Source organism: Dendropsophus ebraccatus, chromosome 3 (genome assembly GCF_027789765.1).
Source record: "Dendropsophus ebraccatus isolate aDenEbr1 chromosome 3, aDenEbr1.pat, whole genome shotgun sequence".
Lineage (NCBI taxonomy): Eukaryota > Metazoa > Chordata > Amphibia > Anura > Hylidae > Dendropsophus > Dendropsophus ebraccatus.
Window position 1 is genome coordinate 21,060,914 of NC_091456.1, and position 23,068 is coordinate 21,083,981.

The 23,068-nt window shown below is 44.3% G+C and overlaps 1 protein-coding gene across 5 annotated transcripts in view; it reads left to right on the plus strand.

Moving 5' to 3' along the window:
* Positions 1 to 23,068, plus strand: part of ARVCF (ARVCF delta catenin family member) — a 543,287-nt gene that overhangs the window by 508,898 nt on the left and 11,321 nt on the right. For all 5 annotated transcript variants that reach the window (XM_069961072.1, XM_069961073.1, XM_069961074.1 and 2 more), the window contains 2 exons: positions 21,401 to 21,528; positions 22,554 to 22,704. In XM_069961072.1, coding sequence (XP_069817173.1) covers positions 21,401 to 21,528; positions 22,554 to 22,704 — 279 coding nt within the window. The remainder of the gene's footprint in view (positions 1 to 21,400; positions 21,529 to 22,553; positions 22,705 to 23,068) is intronic.

Here is a 23,068-nt window from a genome sequence, read left to right on the forward strand (position 1 = left end):
GTGCCGACAGTGAGCGGATGGGGGGGGAGGGTTCTGCTCGGGTGATCGTTAAAACGTCCAGGCAGCCCATAGGAGATAGGGAGGTCTGCTGCCGCTCCTCCTATTACTCGGATCAATGGCAGAAAATCATTGCCATCGTTGTGGTTTGTCTTTCAGTCGGCTGATCGTTGCCTTTTATTACACAAAACAATTATCGTCCGTAATGGCCGATAATCGTCCAAATACGGCCGTTAATCGCTTTGTGTAATAGGGCCCTTAGAAGCCCCTTCCTCCTTGATGCAGTTTGTTTGTTCTCCCAGAATCCCTGCGCTAGGTGTCCAACTCATTTGTTCTGTTCTGCCACATTATCTGTCTTGATGTTTGTGTCTTCTATTCTTCATTGCCCCCATGCACCATTAGAGAGTGAGTTGGATGGAAAAAATGTAATTCATATTTGATATCTGCTCTTTATACTTATCCCCTTCTATCTATTCATTTGGGTGGTGATAAGAATGGACTTATAAAGACCCTATTACACGCCGCAATTATTGTTTAAAAATTCACTATAACGATCGAAAACAATTTATCTGTCTAACACCCGACGATCAAATAGCAAAGGGAAAATCGTTTATTTTTGTCTTTCAACATGTTGAAAAATTGTCAGTAGTCCACTGATCGTCCGCATATCTGTTCCTGTAATAAAACGTGTGGGTTATCCTCAGGAACGATTACCGACCATATAACGACATAAAAACGATCGTTCATACCAGTAATCGGTGAATGTTATAACCTCTGAATTGTTCGATACAAAATCGCTAATTTTCGGTACGTGTAATACTGCCTTAAGTCAGTGGACTTCTGGGATATCCAATACAACATGGTGATCACGTCTTGGGTGCAGACCCTAACTAGTCCTCGGTCTGTTACTATATTGTACACAGAGATCTGCTGCTGTTTAGTGCATTCACACCATGTCCACTTTGTACCTCTCTTTGATATGTAGCTCTGCTTAGTGCACTATGCACCCAGGGCAATCGATCACTCTCCATGCAGACAGTAAGTGCTAGCTGACCTCAGAATCTTTGCTATCGATTCTTTCTGAGACTAACAACAGCTCGCCTGCGGACCATGACTTATGGAAACAACATGTATTAAGACATCTGTTTATAGATTACTGGAACTCCGAGGAACACATTTTCTAATCAGTTGTAGATTTTTGTTTTCTGTTAATTCTTTATTGACAATCTGTATGTAAGTCATGGGAAGGGAGGCCGAATGTGTTAAACTATGAAGAGGAAAATATATTCTTGCACTGTAAATATAGATTCTATTTCGGTGATCGTTCAATACATAAATACAGTATACAAAACGGCTGCACAGTAATAATCAATACAGTAATCCTGTCAAATGAGATTACAGTCTACAAAAAGACAGAGACGGTAGGCAGAAGCTGAAGTGGTGAAGAAGTGAGGTTCATGGCAGTATATAGGCTTTCCTAAATTAGGAAATTAATAAGAATTTTATTTGTCCCCTTTAAAGAGTAACTGATGTTTGAAAAAGTTAGAAGCTTTGATCAGTGGGAATCTCAGGACCCAGACCCCTCCTGAGCAACACCTGGCATGTGAACATGATGTGAGAACAAGAGTCAGATGTCTTATTATAAATGGCACAGGTATCTTAAACCAATGACTGTAAATGATTATATAGCCATCCTAAGTATCTGACAGTCCACACAGTTGTGACTTCTTCCAGTGTGTATTATATTATAGGAATGTTTTAAAGAGGTATTTCACAAAAAAAGTTCTTTCAAATCAACTGGCCACATCAAGTGCCAGAGATTTGTAATGTATTTCTATAAAAAAAAAATATCTCAAGTCTTCCAGTACTTATCAGCTGTTGTATGTCCTACAGGAAGTAGGATATTCTTTTTCTATTTTGGCACTTGCTGGCACCAGATGATTTTAAAAGAAAAAAAAATGGTAAACAACCCCTTTAAGGCCCAAGTCCTTGGCTTCTCGTTTTCTTAGCAGTTTATAGAAAGGGGTTGTTTATTCCTTATAATTCGCAGAACCACCTTGTTAACAGTGAAGAGTAGCTTCTCGACCACCATTGTTTTCATAGTTATTGATGTCTGCACAAAATCTGTGACCGAACAGAGAGAAGTAGACAAAAGCGATGACTGTAGAAATATTTACAGATATTTGTGGAAAGCGTCAATCAATGTGCATTATATTGATACAACAATTATCCAGTATGGTCTCTATAACTTTCACACAGTCCCATAATGTGCCAACATCTCCAGTCTGATTGAATAATAAGCACGTGCCCTTTCCATCAACCGGATTGCCGGAAAGATTTGATAGAGCCAAAATTATATTATGGGAATCAAAGATTTATTGTCTTGTTAATCTTCGTAAAATGCCATTTCTTTCATTTCTTAAAACAGCCCTATCAGTACAACAAAGCTTAATGTGAGGATTTGTGTCCGCTCCTTCCTGTTCCCAATTATATTTATGGGACAGGAGAAGCCTCGGATTAAACCGTCTGAGAGTTATGGAAAGGTCTCTTCGTGTTATTGCTCATTCCTCGCTGAATGGTTTCAACCACAAGAATTTCCTTCTAAAAATAATCTTTAAATCACAGGGAGGCGGCTGCAGGGACAGAGCCCGGCCAAGAATCAACCGTTCCAATTCATTCTCTCATGCTAGGAATCTACAGGACAAGCTTTCAAGGAGATTGAAGTGTCTTCAGGCCTCAGACCTAGCACCCCTTACATACTTACCCAGAGATCCTTGATGCTTAATGACTACTTATACATTTCTTGTTTCTTTTGCATCAAAAAGGGAGAATTTCAGATAAATGACCTTAATTCTGCCGATGCATCAAGTGAACAGCTGGAAGTTTTTAGCAGTATTTCACCCCTGACAGGTCTAACAAAACATAGCATTTCTGCTCTTTTAATTCTTGCAAAATCCTAATGCATTAATATGTGTTCACTTTAAGGGGTATTCCAGGAAAAATTCGCTTTAACCCTATCCACAGGATAGAGGAAAAGTTGGAGGTTTCGGGGGGTCCGACCTCTGTACTCTGACGATCTCTCAGCATACTTGGCTCTTTTCGTCGCTCCATATGAATGAATAAAGCCGGCACGGCCCGATATGGATATTGGTGGGGGCGTACAAAGGTCGGACTACAACAACCTCCTTCTATTCCCATATCCTGTGAATAGGGGAAAAGTGTGTGTGTGTGTGTGTGTGTTTTTTTTTTTTTGTTCTTCCTAGAATACCTCTTTAAAATATAGGAAAACGAATTAGGAAAATGATAAAATATAGGCTTTCATATTCTATAAAGTAAATTCTAAACACAATAAGCTCCAAATACACACCTTGCTTCTCCAAAAATTATATATATATATATATGTATGTGTGTGTACATATATATATATATATATATATATATATATATATATATATAAATAAATTTTTTGTCTGAAGAAAGGGTTAGGACTTTTTTTTCGGGGTGGTCCTTATTTTCAGAGAAACGCAGTATGCCCCTACATGGTTAGTCACACTCTATACTGTAGTTAGCTGCCATACAGGATGCCCCACTATGATTAGGCTCCTATACTGTAAGTTCCCCTGTAGTTAGGCCCCCATAATGTATACCTCCCTCCCCCCCCCACTGTAGTTCTTCCCCTATTCTGTATAGTACCCCCCTCTTAGTAAAGCCCCTCATACTGTATACATGTCCCCTCTGTCATTTTTTCCCCATACTGTATACATGTCCCCTCTGCAGTAAAACCTTCCAAACTGTATACATGCCCCCATACTGTATACGTCCCTCTACCTTTGCAATAGGAACCCCCCCCCCCATACTGTATACCTTCCTCTGTAGTTGCCTCATACTGTATACATGCCCCCTTCTCTGCAGTAAAGCTCCTCCCCCCTCTATAGTTGTTCCCCTATACTGTACCCTATCTGCCTCCCCTTTAGCTTGTGTTGAGCAGGTGGGGGCGGAGCATAACAAGGCTGGCCCTGATTGGCTGATGCTCAGCCACCCAGTGTCAGGGATTTGGTCAGCTGACTATAACTAGGGCTTATATTTCAAGCCTACTCTAAAAAGCTGCAAAATTAAGCTAGGTCGTATTTTTAGAAAAACATTATGATAAAAGTATTAGTAATTTGTAATGCAAACTAATATCAGTTTATGCATCGGTTTTACTGTATAATAACAAAACTATAAAAGAGTGAACCCAGTCTTACTATTCATGTTAAAGCCTGCTTTTAAATATGTGTTCTTTAATCAGTTTTTTCCCTCAGCAAGCTCTAATAATCTGGGTGGCCAGCTTACATGACATAGAAAGTGTTACAGGTAGTTGTGGGAAAAAAGATTCATTGTCCTACTAAGACAGTTGTTTATAGATCCTTTAGGGTAGCTTCACACGGGCGGGCTCGCAGCGAGATTCTCGCTGCGAGCCCGGCAGGTCCTGGCAGTTCCCATAAACTACATACTTGCTGCGGACCGCAGCGAGTATGTAATTGTTCCGCGCTTAACTCCTTCTACTCCCGGCCGGCTCCCCCGCTGTAAGCAGCATACATTACCTGTCCTTGCTGCTCGGGTCCGGCGTCCTGCTCTCCCGTCCGGCCAATTAGTGTGTTGCCCAGCCGCAGCCACTGATTGGCCGGGCGGGAGAGCAGGACGCCGGACCCGTGCAGCAAGGACAGGTAATGTATGCTGCTTACAGCGGGGGAGCCGGCGGGAGTAGAAGGGGTTAAGCGCGGTACAATTACATACTCGCTGCGGTCCGCAGCAAGTATGTAGTTTATGGAAACTGACAGGACCTGCCGGGCTCGCAGCGAGAATCTCGCCGCGAGCCCGCCCGTGTGAAGCTACCCTTAAGGTTAAGCATTCAGTAAGGAGCCTGGTTCTTGTTCAGACTCTTCAAGTAGTTTTATGAGACTGTAAGAACCTTCATAAGTAGTGTTGAGCAAACCTGTCAAAAATGTTTGGGTTCGGCAATGTTCTCCAAAGACACAGACACAATTAAACCGCATTGGAACTTCGCCGAGGATAACTGTGAGAGACATAGCGTCCTTCTCGGTGCCCTATGCATAATAGATAGAACTGCCTTACCTGCTGATAGTTCCTCTTTAAAGGGGTTATCCAGCGCTACAAAAACATGGCTACTTTTCCCCCTCCCTTGTCTCCAGTTTGGGTGGGGTTTGTTATGCTGCATTTACACAGAGCGATAATTTGCCCGATCGTACGATTACCGATTTTGAAGTAACAATTATTATTTTTTTTTTATTATAATAATAATAATAATAATAATCAGGACTTCCAGTTCCGGCGCCATGCGGTGAGGCTGCATCGAGCTTCAGCTCCGCGCCTGCAGTGAATATACAGCTGCCAACTACCCGCACCACAGCCCGGAACACGGCCATTGAGACCCCGGAGAACTACTGAACTCACTCATGGACCGCTTTGTCCAGAACAAAGGTCCGAGGACCAGGGGTCAGTCGCACACCAGGCTCGGGAAGGAGCACACGCATGGTGGAGAAATGGCGGACGACGCGTCCATGTTAGACTCCAGAGACAGTTCCCCATCCCGCTCCCCCAACTACACGTCTGAAGGTGAGCACTCCCTCAAAATAGACTATAAGAAACTGGCCCTGGCTGTGGCAAAACGTATCTTACCTGACATCCAGGAAACCTTAGCCACCACGGTCTCAGCCTCCCTGAAGCTGTTACAAGCTGACATAGCCCAACATGCCAGCCGTCTGGATGAGGCTGAGGCACGCATACTGAATCTGGAGGAGGGTATGGACTCTCTGATTCCCAAAACTAGAGACTTGCAGGCTGAAAATCAGAGAATGTGGGAGAAAATTCAGGACCTGGAGGACCGCTCCAGGAGAAATAATTTGCGGATTCTTGGGGTTCCTGAAGCGGTGGCGCAGAAAGAATTGGCCGCCCTTTGTGAAGTTACTATTCCGTCACTGCTGGGACTATCTCATACATGCAAGGTGGAGCGGGCTCACCACTTGGGCCCTGACACAAGGATGCAACCGCAGGGAGTCACTCAGGCTGCTTTGCAACATCGTAATCGCCCGAGGCAGATAATTGTTAAGTACCTGGACTATACAGACAAAACTGAGATCCTGAGGGCGTTCCGCAGGCTGCATGAGGATCTGGTATATCAGGATCAACGTCTCCTCATTTTCGCTGACTACTCAGCGGAGACTACACGCCGCAGAAAGCTATTCTCTCCAATATGTTCGGTGCTGTACCGCAAGAAAATCAGATTTGCTCTGCTACATCCCGCCATCTTGCGGATTTTTCATCAAGATGGGTCCTTTTCCACATACAGATCGCCTGAAGACGCGAGGGAAGGCCTTCAGATGATGGACGAACCCTCCCCAGCCCGGAGGTCACGTTCCCCCACTAAGCGTAAACCACGCTCTCCTCGTGAGGGAGAGAAGGCTGCTAAAGGGGGGCCCCTCACCTGACTGGTACAGTGCACCCAAGGAACAGCAGCCCCGCAGATCATCGCTACCTGACATATGAACGTGCCTGGATCTTTGATGAACGGTTGAAGGTACAAAGACTCGCCAAGGGACTCCGCCGAGGACTTTTTGATGGTCACTGTTCCATTTTTTCCTCTTTCTCAACAGAGGATTAGTTGGCAGCTTCCCCCTTTTAACCCTTTACTAAGCGGAAGCTGTAGGTTGAGATACTGTTAGCATCTGTTCCAGCAAGAAGTTACTGCATGGAAAAAAGTGAGGTCTCTAGACGCTGCTCTCTGGCAAGGAAAAGGGAAGGGGTACAGCCAGAGCGGCTTGTCAGTTGTTTGGTTGGGACTGTTGGGGTAGGGGGTGGGAGGGAGGGGGGTTCGCTTGCAGATCAAAGGTGCGTCCATAGGCCTTGTAACCATTGTCCCATGTCCCGGAAGCCGCCATGATCCGCTTACTATCATGGAATGTAGTCGGCTAACAAAAGAGTGATGGTCCTCAGACATTTGAAAAGGTATCACCCTGACTTGGTTCTTTTGCAGGAGACCCATATGACCCAGGAGGATTTTTTTAGACTTAAAAAGATGTGGGTTAAGGAGGTGTATGGGTCTCCGGCAATTGGGCGCAAGGCTGGGGTACTTATCTTAGTAAGTAAAGCATTCTTGGGGGAGGTCATGAGCTCCTCTCATGATGAGGAAGGGAGAATTTGCTCACTGCATATACGGGTGGGGGAGGAGGATATCATGCTATATAATGTATATGGTCCAAATGGACATAAGCCCTGCTTCTTTACATCCCTTACTAACCGCCTACTCTCTGACCCAACTCCAAACAAAATTGTGGCTGGAGACTTTAATGAAGTAATGTCATTGGTAGAAGACAGGACATCTACTCGTTCTGCCAGGGGTAATATGCCGCCGGGATCCTCTCTGTTGGCGGACATGTGTCAGACAGTAGGTCTTGGGGACACCTGGCGATATCTCCACCCCGACTCTAGAGAATTTACATTCTATTCCTCACCCCATGATTCTTGGTCTAGAATAGACTATGTGTTTGTTACTAACCCATTTCTCTCTAGATTGCTCTCACTCTATTGAAGATATGCTTATCTCTGATCACTCACCTCTGTTCTGTTCCTTCTTATCTCAGATTCAAAGGGGACAAGATTTCTTGCGGCGTTTTCCGGTAGGCTTGGCCAAAGATGATGGTTTCCGATCCCTTCTTAAACACTGGTGGATGGAGTATGCCCTTCACAATGCAGAACACGTGTCGCAACCCTAGTTATACTGGGATGCGGCCAAGTCAGTGCTGCGAGGTCGCATTATGGCATATAAATCCTCACTGCGGAAGAGGGTTTCGGAGACCATATTACAGCTCAGTGTATCCTTGAAAACAACGTATACGGCCTTTCTGGCTGGGCCGTCAGATGCAACTCGACTCACCTGGCAACAAGCGCGTAGGGACTATGAACAGTGGATGGAGCGGAGGGAGACCCTTAATAGATCCTACTATGATGCCCTGCTCTTTAGGCATGGTAATAAGGCAGGACGTATTTTGGCTAGGTTCGCCAGGGGCCCACTCGCCTCCCAGCAGATTGCGTCGCTCCAAGACCATGCAGGTACATTACATAGGCACCCAAAAGATATTGTAGGGGTACTTCGGACCTTTTACCAAAATCTCTATGATAAACCGCATACTGTCGCCTCTGATATCACAAGTATATGGCCACGAGACTGTCCTGCTTTGACGGGGGAGCAGGTGGAGCTTCTTAATGCTCCCATCGCCAAAGAGGAAATTACAAATGTAATAAAGCACCTCCGCTCACACAAGGCACCGGGACCTGATGGTTTCTCTGCGGATTTTTTTTAAATCTTGAGTGAGGAAGTCTCTGGGCCCTTGTTGTCCCTTTATCAGTTATACCTAGAGGGTGTTCCGGTTCCTGGGTCCTCCAACACAGCATATATTAAAGTGTTTTTGAAACCTGGTAAAGATCCTAAACTGCCTAGTTCCTACCGCCCTATCTCCTTGCTTAATCTTGACCTTAAAATACTGTCTAAGCTGATGGCGGATAGGCTGGCAGTGATTATGCCGTCTATCATCTCGCCGGCACAGGTGGGTTTTGTGAGGGGTAGGGCGGCAGTGATGAACACCAGAAAAGTATTGGCCGTGATGGATGAGATCCGTATTAGACCTCACTTGCATCCATCCCCAGCTCTCCTCTCTATAGACGCTGAAAAAGCTTTTGACAGTGTGAGCTGGGGATGGATGCTGGGGGTGATGGAGGCTATGGGATTCTACTGCCCTTTCTTGTCATATATCAGGAGCCTATATTCCTGTCCGCAGGCAAGGGTCCACGTACCTGGGTTTTTATCTGCCTCTTTTCCCCTTTATAGGGGAACGCGCCAGGGATGCCCGTTGTCCCCTCTGTTGTTTAACTTAGTGATAGAACCATTATCTAGGACTCTACAGACAGCACCTGATGTGGAGGGCATTAGAGTTGGGAGAAAGGAGGTTCGTGTGGCCTTGTTTGCCGACGATCTACTAGTTTTCCTGAATGACCATAATAGAGACGCAGGGAAGGTGTTTGGGTACCTGGCAGCCTTTGGAGTCCACTCGGGTTTCAAAGTTAATATTGAGAAGAGTGAACTTCTCCCATTGAGTACAAGTAGTCCAAGACGACAGGGGTCTCCCTCCGCTCTACCGGTGCACCTGGTACATTCTGCTATAACTTATCTAGGAATTAAGATTGGTCGGGATCCTACTTCTCTATACACCCTGAATTTCCCCCCGGTCATTAGAAAGCTACAGGCTGACCTTCAGAGGTGGTCCAATTTACCATTACCTCTGATGGCCAGAGTAGCTCTCCTAAAAATGATGGGGTTTGCAAAACTTCTTTACCCATTACAAACGATCCCCCTTCTCCTTCGGCACACGGATGTTTCTTTCCTGAATAAATCATTTGTGAAGTTTGTATGGGCCTCTAAGAGGCCGCGCATTTCTAGAGCCAAACTTTCATTGCTGAAAGACAAGGGAGGACTTGGCTTTCCAGACGCGAGACTCTATAACCTTGCGTGCCTCTTGAGGCATGGTATAGACTGGCTGCGGGAATCCAGCTGTTACTCAAACTTTAACCTTGAGTCGCATCTGGCTAGCCCCTGGTCTTTAAGCAGTCTCTTACATACCCGATTTGGGGCTTTACCTAGGGAAGTCAAATTGAGCTTGCTGCTGAAGGATACGGTGAAAACATGGCATCATGGCCGTAAGTTCTTGGGGTTGCCCTTTCTACTGAGTGGGTACATGGATCTATGGCATCACCCGGAGTTTCCTCAAGGGAGGCAGAACTCCATGTTTAGAGCTTGGAGGGAGGGGGGTATAACTAAGGCCCTTGACATTATTAAGATCCCAGAGGGTAGATACCTCTCCTTTCAGGAGGTTATTGATACCTACGGTCTGTCTTCTAGTCACTTCTTAGCCTACCAACAACTTATTGGCTTCCTTACCTCTCGATTGAGGGACCTACGAAGGGAGTTAACCTCCAATCCACTCATGACATACCTGCAGACTTCTAACCCGATTCACTCATTAGCTTACTTACACATCACTTTGCGGGAGGCAGCTCTACCGTGTGTTCTCCCCTCTTTTTCAATACTGGGCGGCCAAGCTTCCCCTCCCAGACTTACCAACGCGAATCCTTGAGGGATGGGCCGCAGTTCGGAAGGCTGTTATTAATGAATGCTGGAGAGAGTCCCAATATAGGATTCTCCACCATGCCACCTATGGATTTACTTTCCCTAGGACTCCGGATCACCCTGACCGGATAACGGCCTGTCCGAACTGTGGGGAACCCAAAACGGATTTGTATCATGGCTTATTCGCGTGCTCACGTGTTTCCTCTTTCTGGAATGCCCTGGTCATTCTGTTTAGAGAGAAACTTCATTTGACCATTCCTGTGGATGCCCACCTTATGATTTTGCACATTCCTCCCGAGGGGGTCCGGATTCCTTTATTAGTACATGCATTTCTGTTGATAGCCAAGCGATGTCTTTTGTCTCGATGGCTTGTGGCAGACATGCCCACGATGGATCATGTAATCCAACAAATGAAACATTACTTGTCTATGGAACAGTTGGAAGCAGAACCTTCCAGAGAGAGAAGGGCCAAGCCCCTCTTCAAAAAATGGAAAAATTATACTTGCCTTTTTAGATCCTCTAGAGATTCAGACTGTAGTACAACCATTCAAAAACACTAAGTGGTACTTGGAGGCTGATGTTGCTGGTACCCTGGGACGTCTACGTTTACCGGATAACAGGGCCGCACAGCCTTGAGTAGCTACTGTAGGTTGGTTCTGTGGACTTCTGGGGTTAGAGGATGGCCTGATCTGCATGCGAAGGGGGGGGAAGAGGGGAGGGTGTGGGGGGGAGGGGGGGGGGGCTGTTTCCGGGTTAAAATGACATGTTACTATCTACTGTTTGCCTATTCCGAAATATCTTCTGCGTGTTGTAACATGTGAAAAACTTAAATAAATATATGTTTGAAAATAAATAAATAAATAATAATCAGCGATTAGACGGAACGATATATCGTACGGAAAAATCGTTTTGCGATCGCTTAAGCCTATCTCGCACATAGGTTAAATTGGTGTTTACGACTGTTTACACGGAACGATCTGCAAATTTTTTGCGAACGACCAAAGACTATTTGAGAACATGTTTAAAGATCAAAATGAAAGATTTGTCGCTTGATCGTTCGCTGCTTTTACACGTACTATTATTGTTCAAATTCGATCGTTATCGTTCAAATTTGCACGATAATCATCCCGTGTAAACGCAGCATAACTCAGTAAACTAAGTAAATGGAGCTTAATTGCAAACCACACCTGAACTGGAGACAAAAGAGGCGGGAAAAGTGGCCATGTTTTTGTAGCGCTGGATAACCCCTTTAATGGATGCCTACAGATGTCATACCTTGCCTTTTACCGTATTCCTTAAACGAATGTCATGAGCGTTTTAGCTTTTTTGATGTCAAGCGAATGCCATTGTATCCTGTGGGTGATGGACCTGCTATACAGAAGAATAGCTCATAATAGCATCTATTTAAAGGAATAGTCTGAGAATAAGAGCAAAAATACATTGTGTACGTTCCGGGTTTCTATTAAAAAAAAGAAAGTTAGTGATACTCACCACAGTGTCATGTCTGTCTGACTGGGGCTCAGATTTCAAAGTAACAGATCGTCACAAGAAACAATTAAGAATAATAAAGCGCCAGGATCCTCCGCATTTACAAGCCATCAGTATCCAGCCGGCATAGCAGTGTGGCTCAGCTGGTGGAGGGTTCTCTATAAAAAGCATTTAGATTATATCTGAGCATATTTATTCATCATGTGGATATTTGGTGGATAGAAAGTCTCATCTCTCATCTCTTCCCTATATTCTTTCTACGTAAAATTCTAATATGAAATGATATTATCTTCCTACTTCTGTTGCGTTTAAAGTGTTTAAATATGGCTCTTCCTATCTCTGAGAAAACAATAGTAAAGAAAACATTTAAATTTAAAAGGGGAAATTTCGGAACAAAATGAAAATTTGGCTGCAGGCAGGGCAAGGGGGAAAAATTAACAAAGAAGCTCTGCTTACCTGTCCCCATGCCCCTGCCACTCTTTAATTTCCCCCCGGGCTCTGTCTTTGTAACGACCCACTGACTGGATTGCCCACAGTCAGTGACTGCACCCTTGTCCCGCCCCAACTGGCCGAATCGGCAATCCATCAGCTTAGCCGTGATGTCACTGGAGCAGGAGATCCAGGTGGCCAGTGGGGTCTGGTAGCGGTAAGGCAGCGCTGCGTGGGCTCAGGGATGAATAAGTAGAGCCTGTAGCTAAAATTTTCACGTTGGCTGGACTTCCCCTTTAAGAAAAGAAGAAATTAGCATTTTCATTCCTAAATTTCTGTGCTACCCAAGAGCTGACAATCGCTCTTTTCAGTTCACATCATAAACGGCTGAATTATGGCTGTGTTCGTCAGACCTCTACATTCGTCAAATATCTCTACATAAAGCGATGTTATGAAAGTATCATATGATATTCATGCTGCAGTAATAGAACATACTTTACCCCTCGCAGACTATAGGCGTAATAGATAATGTATTAGAGAACACAGCTTGCTTTTGTGTGATCATTAAACTCCTAGAATGCGCAGCGGATTACATTATGCCATCTATAATTTACAGGATATCATCTTGGCATAACAGTTACTCATCTATTATAAATGAACCATCCTAAAGATTCCATATAGGCAAATCAGTTCACTTCCTCCTTGGGGTGTAGGATTACTCCTCTGGTGTCATCGTGGGCCTGAGCCGACCAACTCTACATTTCCATGGTTAATTCCCATCAGAAACATTAAGCACTGCTTGTCAGGAGTACAAAGTTCACCTTGCCATAAGTCATTCATAATTCACCGCAATATGGCCTACTCTGCTGAAACAGGTTGAATGTTAGATGAGTGGTTACCTAAGCTCAGATTTCCCCAATGGGCCTTCCTTCTCTAAACAGGCTTTTACATTGCAGCTATTGCAATGGTGTACTTGCCAAGGATTTACTGGTATTCTTCTATATCATTCCTGGTCCTCAGCTGGTGATTTATGGTTATATTAATGGACCATCATATCCTCTCGCCGTGCATCATGGGAGACTCGGCCAATAATAGGCCTCAGCTTTAGAGCTATTTACTAGTTGGTTACCAGGACTGAGTGTTTTGATACTGCATACAGTTGCAGCACATCCATTGGAATGCACAGAATAGGATAAAGTGTCGCTGTCGTTTACATTTTTTTTAAGTACAGGCGATTTTAAGAAACTTTTGTAATTGGGTTTATTAGCCGAAGAATGCATTTTTATCATGAAAAATCAGTTTGAAGCTCTCCCCCCCCCTGTCTTCATGGTTCTCTATGGAGAGGGGAGGGGTACAGGGAGATGAGGCACCAAAACAGGACAACAAAGAGTTAATTTACAGATTCATCACTGGGCTATCTCCTCTGCAGTCAGCACTGACCTCTGAATACTGGCTTTCATACAGCTCCTACTGTGTAATCCTTTGTTCTCTGCTGGCAACTAATCTCCCCCCTCCCCTCTCCATAGACTACACAGGGCTAGACTGATGGAAAAGAGTCGAGATTTCCTGATAATGAGCAGTGAATGAGAGGGAGGAGGGGGGGGGGATCTGGGGAAAGTCTTTGTGAATGCAGATATTTGCCTAATAAACCCAATGACAAAGTTTCTTAAAATCGCCTGTACTATTGATTTCTGCAAAAAAAGAAAAACCCCATGACAGTGACACTTTACTGCTGTTTTCTACTAAAAACACCAAAATCTCTGTGAGCCTTTCTCTCTGTCTTCCCCCTCCTCCCCCCTTCCTTTTGAGACTGCTGATATAAACAAGTGCCTGACTGGCTTTATCTGCAACTTTCTAGCTTCTGCAATTATGGGAGGTTGCTAATGTGATGTGAGTTGCTGATGAACTCACTGTAATTAATCTTCCCGGCATTACAAAGAAGCTACAATGTTCTAGATAAAGCCAGTCAGAGACTAGTTTACATCATCTGTCTCAGAAGGGAGGGGGAGACAGAGGGAAAGCCTCACTCACCAATTTTTGTGTTTTCAGCAGAAAGCAGCAGCTCAGAACTGGGGGAAGGAGACGGGATATATAATAACAATGGAATTAATTATTAGTCTCACTATGGGCGGCAACATATGAAAAGTTATGTTTGAGTGGAATACCCCTTTAAAAACAAACTCTGGTAAAATGTAAAAAAAAAAAAAAAACTGCAGACCAGGGGTTACATAATAGAGAAGTGGTACCCTTCCCCGTGCCCCTGCAGCTTCAGCGTCAGTCGCTCAGTCGGCCTCTGGTCTCCAGTTTTCTCCTTGGATGCAGCATCACAAGAATGATAGTTTCTTAGATATTCATGGCCAGTGTTTATTTTCTGTTTGTAGATTTTTATTTCCATTTTCTGTAGACCACTACAGGTGAACAGGTGAATAGAGATGAGGCAGATAATGTCTCCTGTGAGTCGGGTTACCAAGTCAATAGACTGCTCACCCGGCCCCCAGAGAGGTGATCACATGTCCTGTGACTGAAAAGGGAGGGGCGAAGAGGGAGCTGAGCGTGATCAGAGTGGACCCAGAGTAGAGGATTTAAGACATCCTGAGCCGATAAGAATGTGAAACAGGGAAAGGGTGCAAGATTATATATTTATGTATATTAGACATAGGGTGGTATTGGGAAGGGGGATTGTTTAGAATTACCTGGAAAACCCCTTTAAGACCAATCTTGTGGCTCCAGCATCAGCAAGTTCTGGCTGATGAGGCCAGTGTAGACAAATAGGTCCCTATAGACTTTTGTCATCTGTTGGTGGACGGTTGTCAGCGCCTCATACACTTTATACCATCTCCTGACCGTCTTGTTCTGGGAGAGATAAGCCGCAGTCAGAGCTCTCTGGCTGCAGTGTAGCCCTCTTTTCCTGATATAGAAAGCGGGAATGCTTGGCCTTACCTAACGTTCCTGTGTATGGGGAGGACGGGGGCCAGATATTATTCAGTCATCAGTTATTGAAGGTGTACGGGCCACCTTATTAGTGGGATCAAGCATCATTGTTCTCCATTTGGTCATCTCCTCCGTGTTCTATGTAGTAAGCCTCTCTTTGTCCTGATCTGCTCTCTTGCTATAGTTGCATTTGCAGCCGTCAGACGCATAAAACCTCAATTTGTCAGGGAAGACATGCAGCTTATACTTTGGATTCTATTGGTCTTTTGGGTGTGGCTGTAAAATCCGAATGGCATGTTGGCGGCTGTAACTTACAACCTGGTCGGGCAGTTAAAATGCAATGCTCCACAGATGTTCAATCAAGCTGGCATTAGCATGATTTAACAACCAGCTAGGGGAGCCGAGGTATTCAGCCCTTGCATATTTAAGCACAGGATATGTTGCCTTTGAAGTCGGCTCTCGGAATCTTTTTGCGGCGTGCAGCTGCGTACCTGCATCACCGCTGCCCCCGTGTCCTGCCCTTGTTGTTTTAATTCCTTAAATTTTCAGTTGCATTCTGAATATTCAGTGGAAATGTAGAATGTTGCCATCTCTAGTGAATGATGAGATCTTGGGGTGTTTTGTCTATCTATAGCTCACCCGTGCTGCACTGCACCAAACATGCAGTCTGAGCCCAGAATGCAGCTTATATTCCTGGACAGATCTTGGATCAGGGGATGGGAACCTTGGCTCTCCAGCTGTTGCAAAACTACAACTCCCATCATGCCTGGACAGCCAAAGCTTTAGCTTTGGCTGTCCAGGCATGATGGGAGTTGTAGTTTTGCAACAGCTGGAGAGCCAATGTTCCCTACCTCTATGTTCTCACCCCACATTGCCCCCAGCACAGACATCCTTGCACATTTTACATTGTGCCTGAAACGTTTATTATAGTTAACACCATCCACAGATGTCTGCCTAAAATTATATATCCAGACACTGCCTAAAATAAACTACAAGTTGTTTTTTTTTATTTGCAAGAGGGAGACCAGGTAATGCAAGCCCTTCAGCCACTGGCATCATTTCAATCAAAGGGATAGTTCAGCAAAAAAAATCTTTCAAACCAACAGAGATTTGTAATTTACCTCTATTAAAAATCTCCAGTCTTCCAGTACTTATCAGCTGTTGTATGTCCTGCAGGAAGTGGTATATCCTTTCCACTCTGTAGAGCAGAAAAGGTTTTCTATGGGGATTTGCTACTGCTCTGGACAGTTCCTGACATGGACTGAGGTGGCAGCAGAGAGCACTGTGTCAGACTGGAAAGAATTCACCACTTCCTGCAGGACATACAGCAGCTGATAAGTACTGGAAGACTTGAGATTTTTTTTTTTTTTTTTTTTTTTTTTTTATAGAAGTAGATTACAAATCTCTGGCACTTTCTGGCACCAGTTGATTTGAAAGAAAAATAATTTAACTTTCTGTCAATAGAAGAAGCAACCTAACTATTCCCAGCTCTATTTGGTGTATTATGTGTAATGTATAGTACTTCTTTTCCATTCAGTGATGTAGTAGCTATGACAACTGAATGCTGCAGGGCCCCTGCTGACTGGTGCTGAGCGGCGCTCCAGTATGCGGATGCCCCTGCTTTCTGTTAACCACGTTAATGGCGCCCTTGTGCTTCTATTCACAGAACACATTGTCACTATTCTTTACATTACGCCTGAGCCTCATACACTCCGCACTGGAGCAATATAGCTGCTATGCTTTCATTTCTGCGGCCAATCCCATAGAATGGAGGCATATCTTGTATCATTGACATGCATCTGTTTATGTAGTAGGCCTCTCTATGTAGCTTAAGAATAAAGGGGCAATACAATGGATATAATGACTCACATATAGAGTATAGCGGCGTATAGCTCACCTTGTGAACACTGAAGTAGACATTGTTTTGTGAATGTGATTTACTGGTAAAGACGCAGATCCGGGGCGCATGCAGTTGCCAGGTGAATTACTATACCTCCATATACCTTCAGTTTTATATGGAGGCGTGCACGGTGTTGTTTATTTTATTTTTTTTTCTGATTCTGTATGTGTCAAGGTATTTTTCTCAAGAACCATACATAGAGCACTCAGCAGAACCTGTACGGCAGCACACGGAGGCTCTATACTAGGGAGGTATACAGCCTTGTGCACTGCAGTACAGACTGTGAATGAACTCCTGGCTTAGATTAGTAGTCATTATAAGGAACGTACTTTACTGCTGCTTTTTAAAATGCATAAAGAGTTTAATGCGTTTTTATACTAAATCACTGTAGTCCTTCTATAGCAGGGTTATGGAACCTTGGCTCTCCAGCTGTTGCAAAACTACAACTCCCATCATGCCTGGACAGCTAAAGCTTTGGCAGTCCAGGCATGATGGGAGTTGTAGTTTCGCAACAGCCGGAGAAACAAGGTTCCCTACCCCTGGTCTATAGAGAAGGAAATATTGCAGTTTGGCTATCTTTTATGTGGCCACATTGGGAGTTTGGAAGCAAATGTAGTAGAACCAATATTTATAGAGCTGCTCCTGTATGTCCAAACATGTACCATACAACTCTACCGTACCATACAACTCTAGTTCAGGATGTTTCATATAACTTATGCTCACCATAAACTCGCTGGAGCAAAGATCTTGAGTTGCCTTTGTGTAATGCAGCAACAGAGAGCGATTATATATCACCTGTGCTATGAACAGGTAAAATTGCTGCTAGATGTATCTATCCAGTAACCTCCACAATGTGCTGTTTCTAACTTCGAGGGCAGCATTAGCCGCTATCACACACTGCAGTTGACTGGCACTGAAATTTTTGAGCCAAAACTAGGAGTGGATTTAAAAGGATAAAAAAACAAATTTGATTGATCCAGACTTCTCCCAGTTTCCCTGGACTGGATCCATCCTTTTCCAGCACCGGGGGAGGATCGGCAGGGAGCAGAGCAGACTTAAAAGCCGCAGCCTGATAAGCAGAGTGCAGATAGGAATGAAGCGCTTCGCTTTGTTACTACTGTAGATTCTCTCATCTCTAGTCCAAAGCAGTAGCAAATCCCTATAGTAAACTTGTACTGCTCTGGACAGTTCCTATCTTGGACAGAGGCGGCAGCAGAGAGCACTGTGTCAGAATGGAAAGAATACACCACTTCCCGCAGGACATACAGCAGCTAATAAGTACTGGAGGTCAGGAGGTTTTTAAAAAGAAGTAAATTACAAATCTATATAACTTTTGTGAAACCAGTTGATTTGAAAGAGATTTTTGCTGGAGTACTCCTTTAACAGGGCTGCAGTGCTCCATGAAGCATGATTTTCTACAGCACCTGATCTTCCTTGTTAATATAGAATTGCATGGATATATAATGGACATGCATACGTCTGGATACACACTGTACAGAAATGCTCAGATTTGTTTGCCTTGGTGTCCTGTGAATCCTGTGCCAGGTTTTTGTTTGTGTGGACCTATGGGTGACAGGCAGAGAATAGAAAGGAGTGCTCGTATTCATAGTCCCCGTACCTGATTTACTCAGCAGCTGGGACGTTAACTCTTTTACTTCCTAAAGTTTCCTGCAGCGAGGTCTAAGTAAAAAAAATATTGTTTTGATGGCTCCATGCCCAAAAATGTGGGGCTTGGGAATGGAGCTCCGACTATGTACACAAACAATAGCAATGAGCTGAGCCAATGGGAAAGGACAAGGCAGAAAAATACATGCACTTCCCAGGAAGGCCGAGTGTGAGGGAACGCTGAGATATGTCTATGTATAATAGACTGTACGGACTTTATCTGCCTACTGTCCTTCACTCAGAATAGTGAGGAGGTAGGTAATGTAGCCACCATACCATACCTGACATATTGGTCTGGATGCACCAATAAGTCTGCGCCAAAATTCTGGGCAAAAACTGGTGCTCTGGACTTTATAGACCCATTTCTGCCAGGTCCAAAAAGAGAATGTCGCCTCTGCAAAAAGGGGACATGGCCTATGGTGCTCCACTTAAAAATGCACTGAAATCTACTTCAAACTTCCTATCTATTCAACCTTTTTTTACCATCTTACTGAAAACCCACCTGAATTTTAGGCTCAGGTATGAAAAATCAGATCAACTGTGGTCAGAAAGTTATACAGATTTGTAAATGACTTCCCTTTTAATAATCTCCAGTCTTCCAGTACTTATCAGCTTCTGTTTGTCCTGCAGGAAGTGGTGTATTCTTACTAGTCTGACACAGTGCTCTCTGCTGCCACCTCTGTCCATGTCAGGAACTGTCCAGAGCAGTAGCAAATCCCCATAGAAAACCTCTCCTGCTCTGGACAGTTCCTGACATGGACAGAGGTGGCAGAAGAGAGCACTGTGTCAGACTGGAAAGAATACGCCACTTCCTGCAGGACATACAGCAGCTGATAAGTACTGAAAGGCTTGAGATTTTTAAATCCAAGTCATTTATAAATCTGTATAACTTTCTGGAACCGGTTGATTTGAAAACTTCTTTTTTTTTTTACTGCAGTACATCTTTAATGCCACATACTCAGAGTTGCACATGTCTGCTGCCTTTGTTGAGATGGGAATATCCCTTTTGAGCGAGTCTACCACTCGTGTTATTCCTGATACTGTGTCGTTTCCAATACCTTCAGTATTATGTTGTTATGGGGGACAGCAGGGGTTACCACATCCCTAGGTGCCCCAAAATGCCCACCTGGACCCCTGGTATAGCCACCCCTGACCATGAGCCTCAGCTGTAATGAACAGAGGCCAATGTGAAATCTCACGCCTGTGCAGTAGTATGACAGGACAGTAGGGTTACTGCACAAGTGAGAGATTTCACATCGCTTCTTTAGTCACAGGTGAGGGGCGGCCCAGTTTTCGTGGTCGGGTGTGGCTATAACATCATGCATTATCCTATGCATCAGCAGCTATAACAGGAACACCTCCCGGCTGTCACATCATTCTTTACTCAAAAATAAAAAATATCCAGTGCTGGGAGGTGAGAGCAATCCATCTACCTCTTTATGTAATCCACGGGTGCATTGTAGTGGTTGTTCACTGTTTGGTAAAGCTATAAGGCTAAATCCTAAAGCCTAGATAAATGACTCCCATTAGTGTCAGGTTATAGTTGCTTTGGTTCCTGCAAACCTTTGTCCTTTTACTCAAATGGGTTGTGTGTTGGTTGTTTTTTGTTATTTTTATGTGAGACTCGGTGAGAGTTCAGTGTTCCTATATTAATAATAGCAGTAAGGCCCAGGTATACGTAATGGTGGTTTATGGACGGCGGTAACACTGGAATCTGAGTGCAGGAGTTTCCTTGGCTGTGACCTTGAGCAGATTTATAGCAGGGCTTATACTGCCCTCATGTGGCTGTTATAGTGTATGTCCTGGAGATCCACTCTATATGGCACAAAAGTCTAATGGAAGAGTTATGTGGTTTAAATGAAAATCTAGTGATTTGTGTCTTTAGTGATTATTTTTTTGTCACATTTTAGTTCTAACATTGAAGAATAAGAAGAAAAAAAAAAGCTAAAGATTTTTCAGTGATCCCTGCACTGCACTTATTGGGGGAGATTTATCAAACAAGTGTAAAGTGAAACTGGCTCAGTTGCCCCTAGCAACCAATCAGATTCCACTTTATTATTCCTCAGAGTCTTTGGAAAATGAACGGTGGAATCTGATTGGTTGCTAGGAGCAACTGAGCCAGTTTCACTTTACACCATGTTTGATAAATCTCCCCCATTGTGTCTACCAGTGATGGGAGTATTGAGATAGTTGCAGGAAAAGTGAGCCCTTTGCCATCTACACTCCAATAAGTTGGTGCTGTAAGCTAGGCAGGCAGGGCCATGATGAGTACCTGGGGGGGCTAGTAACTCTCATAGTTATTAAAGTGGAAGTCCCAAGAAACTTAAAAAAACAGGCAGGGGGGTGCAGGAACATAAGAAGGAATGTAAACTTACCCATTCCCATAGGACCACTCGCTGGTCGCTTGATGTCATCTTTGGCCAGCATCCATGTATGTCACATACCCGCCTCCGGCTGCAGAAACGTTGTATTGCCCGCTCAGCCAGCCAGTGATTGCAGTGGTGTCCCTTTCCAGTCACTGATTGGCTGAGCAGGCAATCCGTCATCGGGATACATAACATTGCAGCAACGGAAGGTGCTGGGGCAGGCCAGGGCGTGGAGAGAACTGGATGTCATTGCTGCAGGGGCACTGGGATAGGTAAGTATAATTTATGTTTCCGCACACCTCCTGTCTGCCTCATTGTTAAGAATTCCGGGGCTTCTCCTTGTATCTAGTTTATTTGATATGTAAATGTTGCTAGTCTGGCTTTTTTATGTAGATTCTGGTTAGTAGTAGTAGTAGAGTAAAATTAATTTTCCCCTTTTTAAAGGATTTGAACTCTTGTACCAGCCAGAGGTTGTGCGTCTGTACTTATCTATCCTGACAGAGAGCCAAAACTACAACACCTTGGAGGCAGCAGCCGGAGCCCTGCAGAACCTAAGTGCCGGCAACTGGACAGTAAGTGGCCACTCAACACACGGACCTGCTTTGTACTCTTCTGTTTGCTAGTGAAAAGGCCCCGTCTGTTCACTGGTCATATAAACTGAGTAATAAACCATAGACTCTTCCCTCTAGAGCAATTCTAGCTTCAGTGGATTTGAGGTATTCAGCTCAGTATGCAGAAACCAGCTAAATTTGGAGAATAGAATCATTTGTTGACCTGATGCAATGACAAGAAGAGCCTGGCAGAGCCCATTGGATCCATGGAACAGTGTTCTGTATCCCTGTAATGTTGATATATTGAATATTTGATCCATAGCTCTCATGGCTATTTAGGCATGTGTTTATTTACATATGCACAAGAAGCTCTTAGAGAATACATTCTATATAGAAATGCAGTACTTAAAGGGCTATTACCATGTTAACATATATGGTAAATCAACAGGATATGCCTTAAAGGCCTAATGGCTGTGGGTTCCATATGGGTACCTGTACCTAATCTTGAGAACAAGTTGGAAGTTTATGGGAGTTGCAAAAACAATAAAGCACTACTAGCGACAATGTTTCAGTAACTCAGGATGCCGAAGTATGGGTATGTTCACACTGAGAAAAACAGGCAGAATTCTGCGGTGGAGCCCCCGCCACAGAATCCCAGCCAGCCTCAGTGTCTCTATGGGGTGGTTTGCGCACATCCACTCCGCCGCTCTCCACGCAAAGAATTGACATGTCAATTCTTTGAGCGGAGAGCGACGGAAGCAGAGGCGCACGAGCCATCCCATAGAGACACTGTGTGACACTGAGTCAGGCGGGATTCCAATTGGGTTAGCTGGGGTGGCAGGTGACCAGGCTGAGGCGAGGCAGGACCCACAAGAGCAGTCAATGACAGTGTGTGTGTTTGCCAAGCTGGAAATAGGTTGGAAATTACAAATTGTCGTCACTTGGCTTGCCACTGCATTGTTTATACACAATATTCCTTCATATGTTTCACAGACTCTCTCTACAGATTGTTGTAATGTTACAAATACTGTAATTCTGCCTTTTAGTGGTCTACTTATATCCGTGCTACAGTACGTAAGGAGAGAGGCCTGCCGGTGCTTGTGGAGTTGCTTCAGTCCGACTCTGACAAAGTTGTAAGGGCTGTGGCCATAGCTCTGAGAAATCTTTCTATGGACCGACGCAACAAAGACTTGATCGGTAAGTGTCCTTCCATTTAGTGGTGCAGTTTGCCATTAAATTTGTACAATTCTTTTGTCCGTCCAAATGTAAGCTCTAGTGAATCAGACCCCTGAACATGCCCACTGTTCTTGGCATGGAAATGTTTATTTTACATGCTAAATATGCTGCTATATATCATGGACATGATATATAGAAATAGTTTTTCGGCACTGTATACAAGGTAGGGTTTACTCACATGATGCAGTAATACAGGAGGGGGTGCATTTCGATGTGGCCTTTGTCAGCTCTCTCTAATAAAGTGTATATATTTGGCTAGATACATGCTGTATTAGATAGAGTTGACGAAAGCCATGCCGAAACACGCCCTCTCCTGTATTACTGC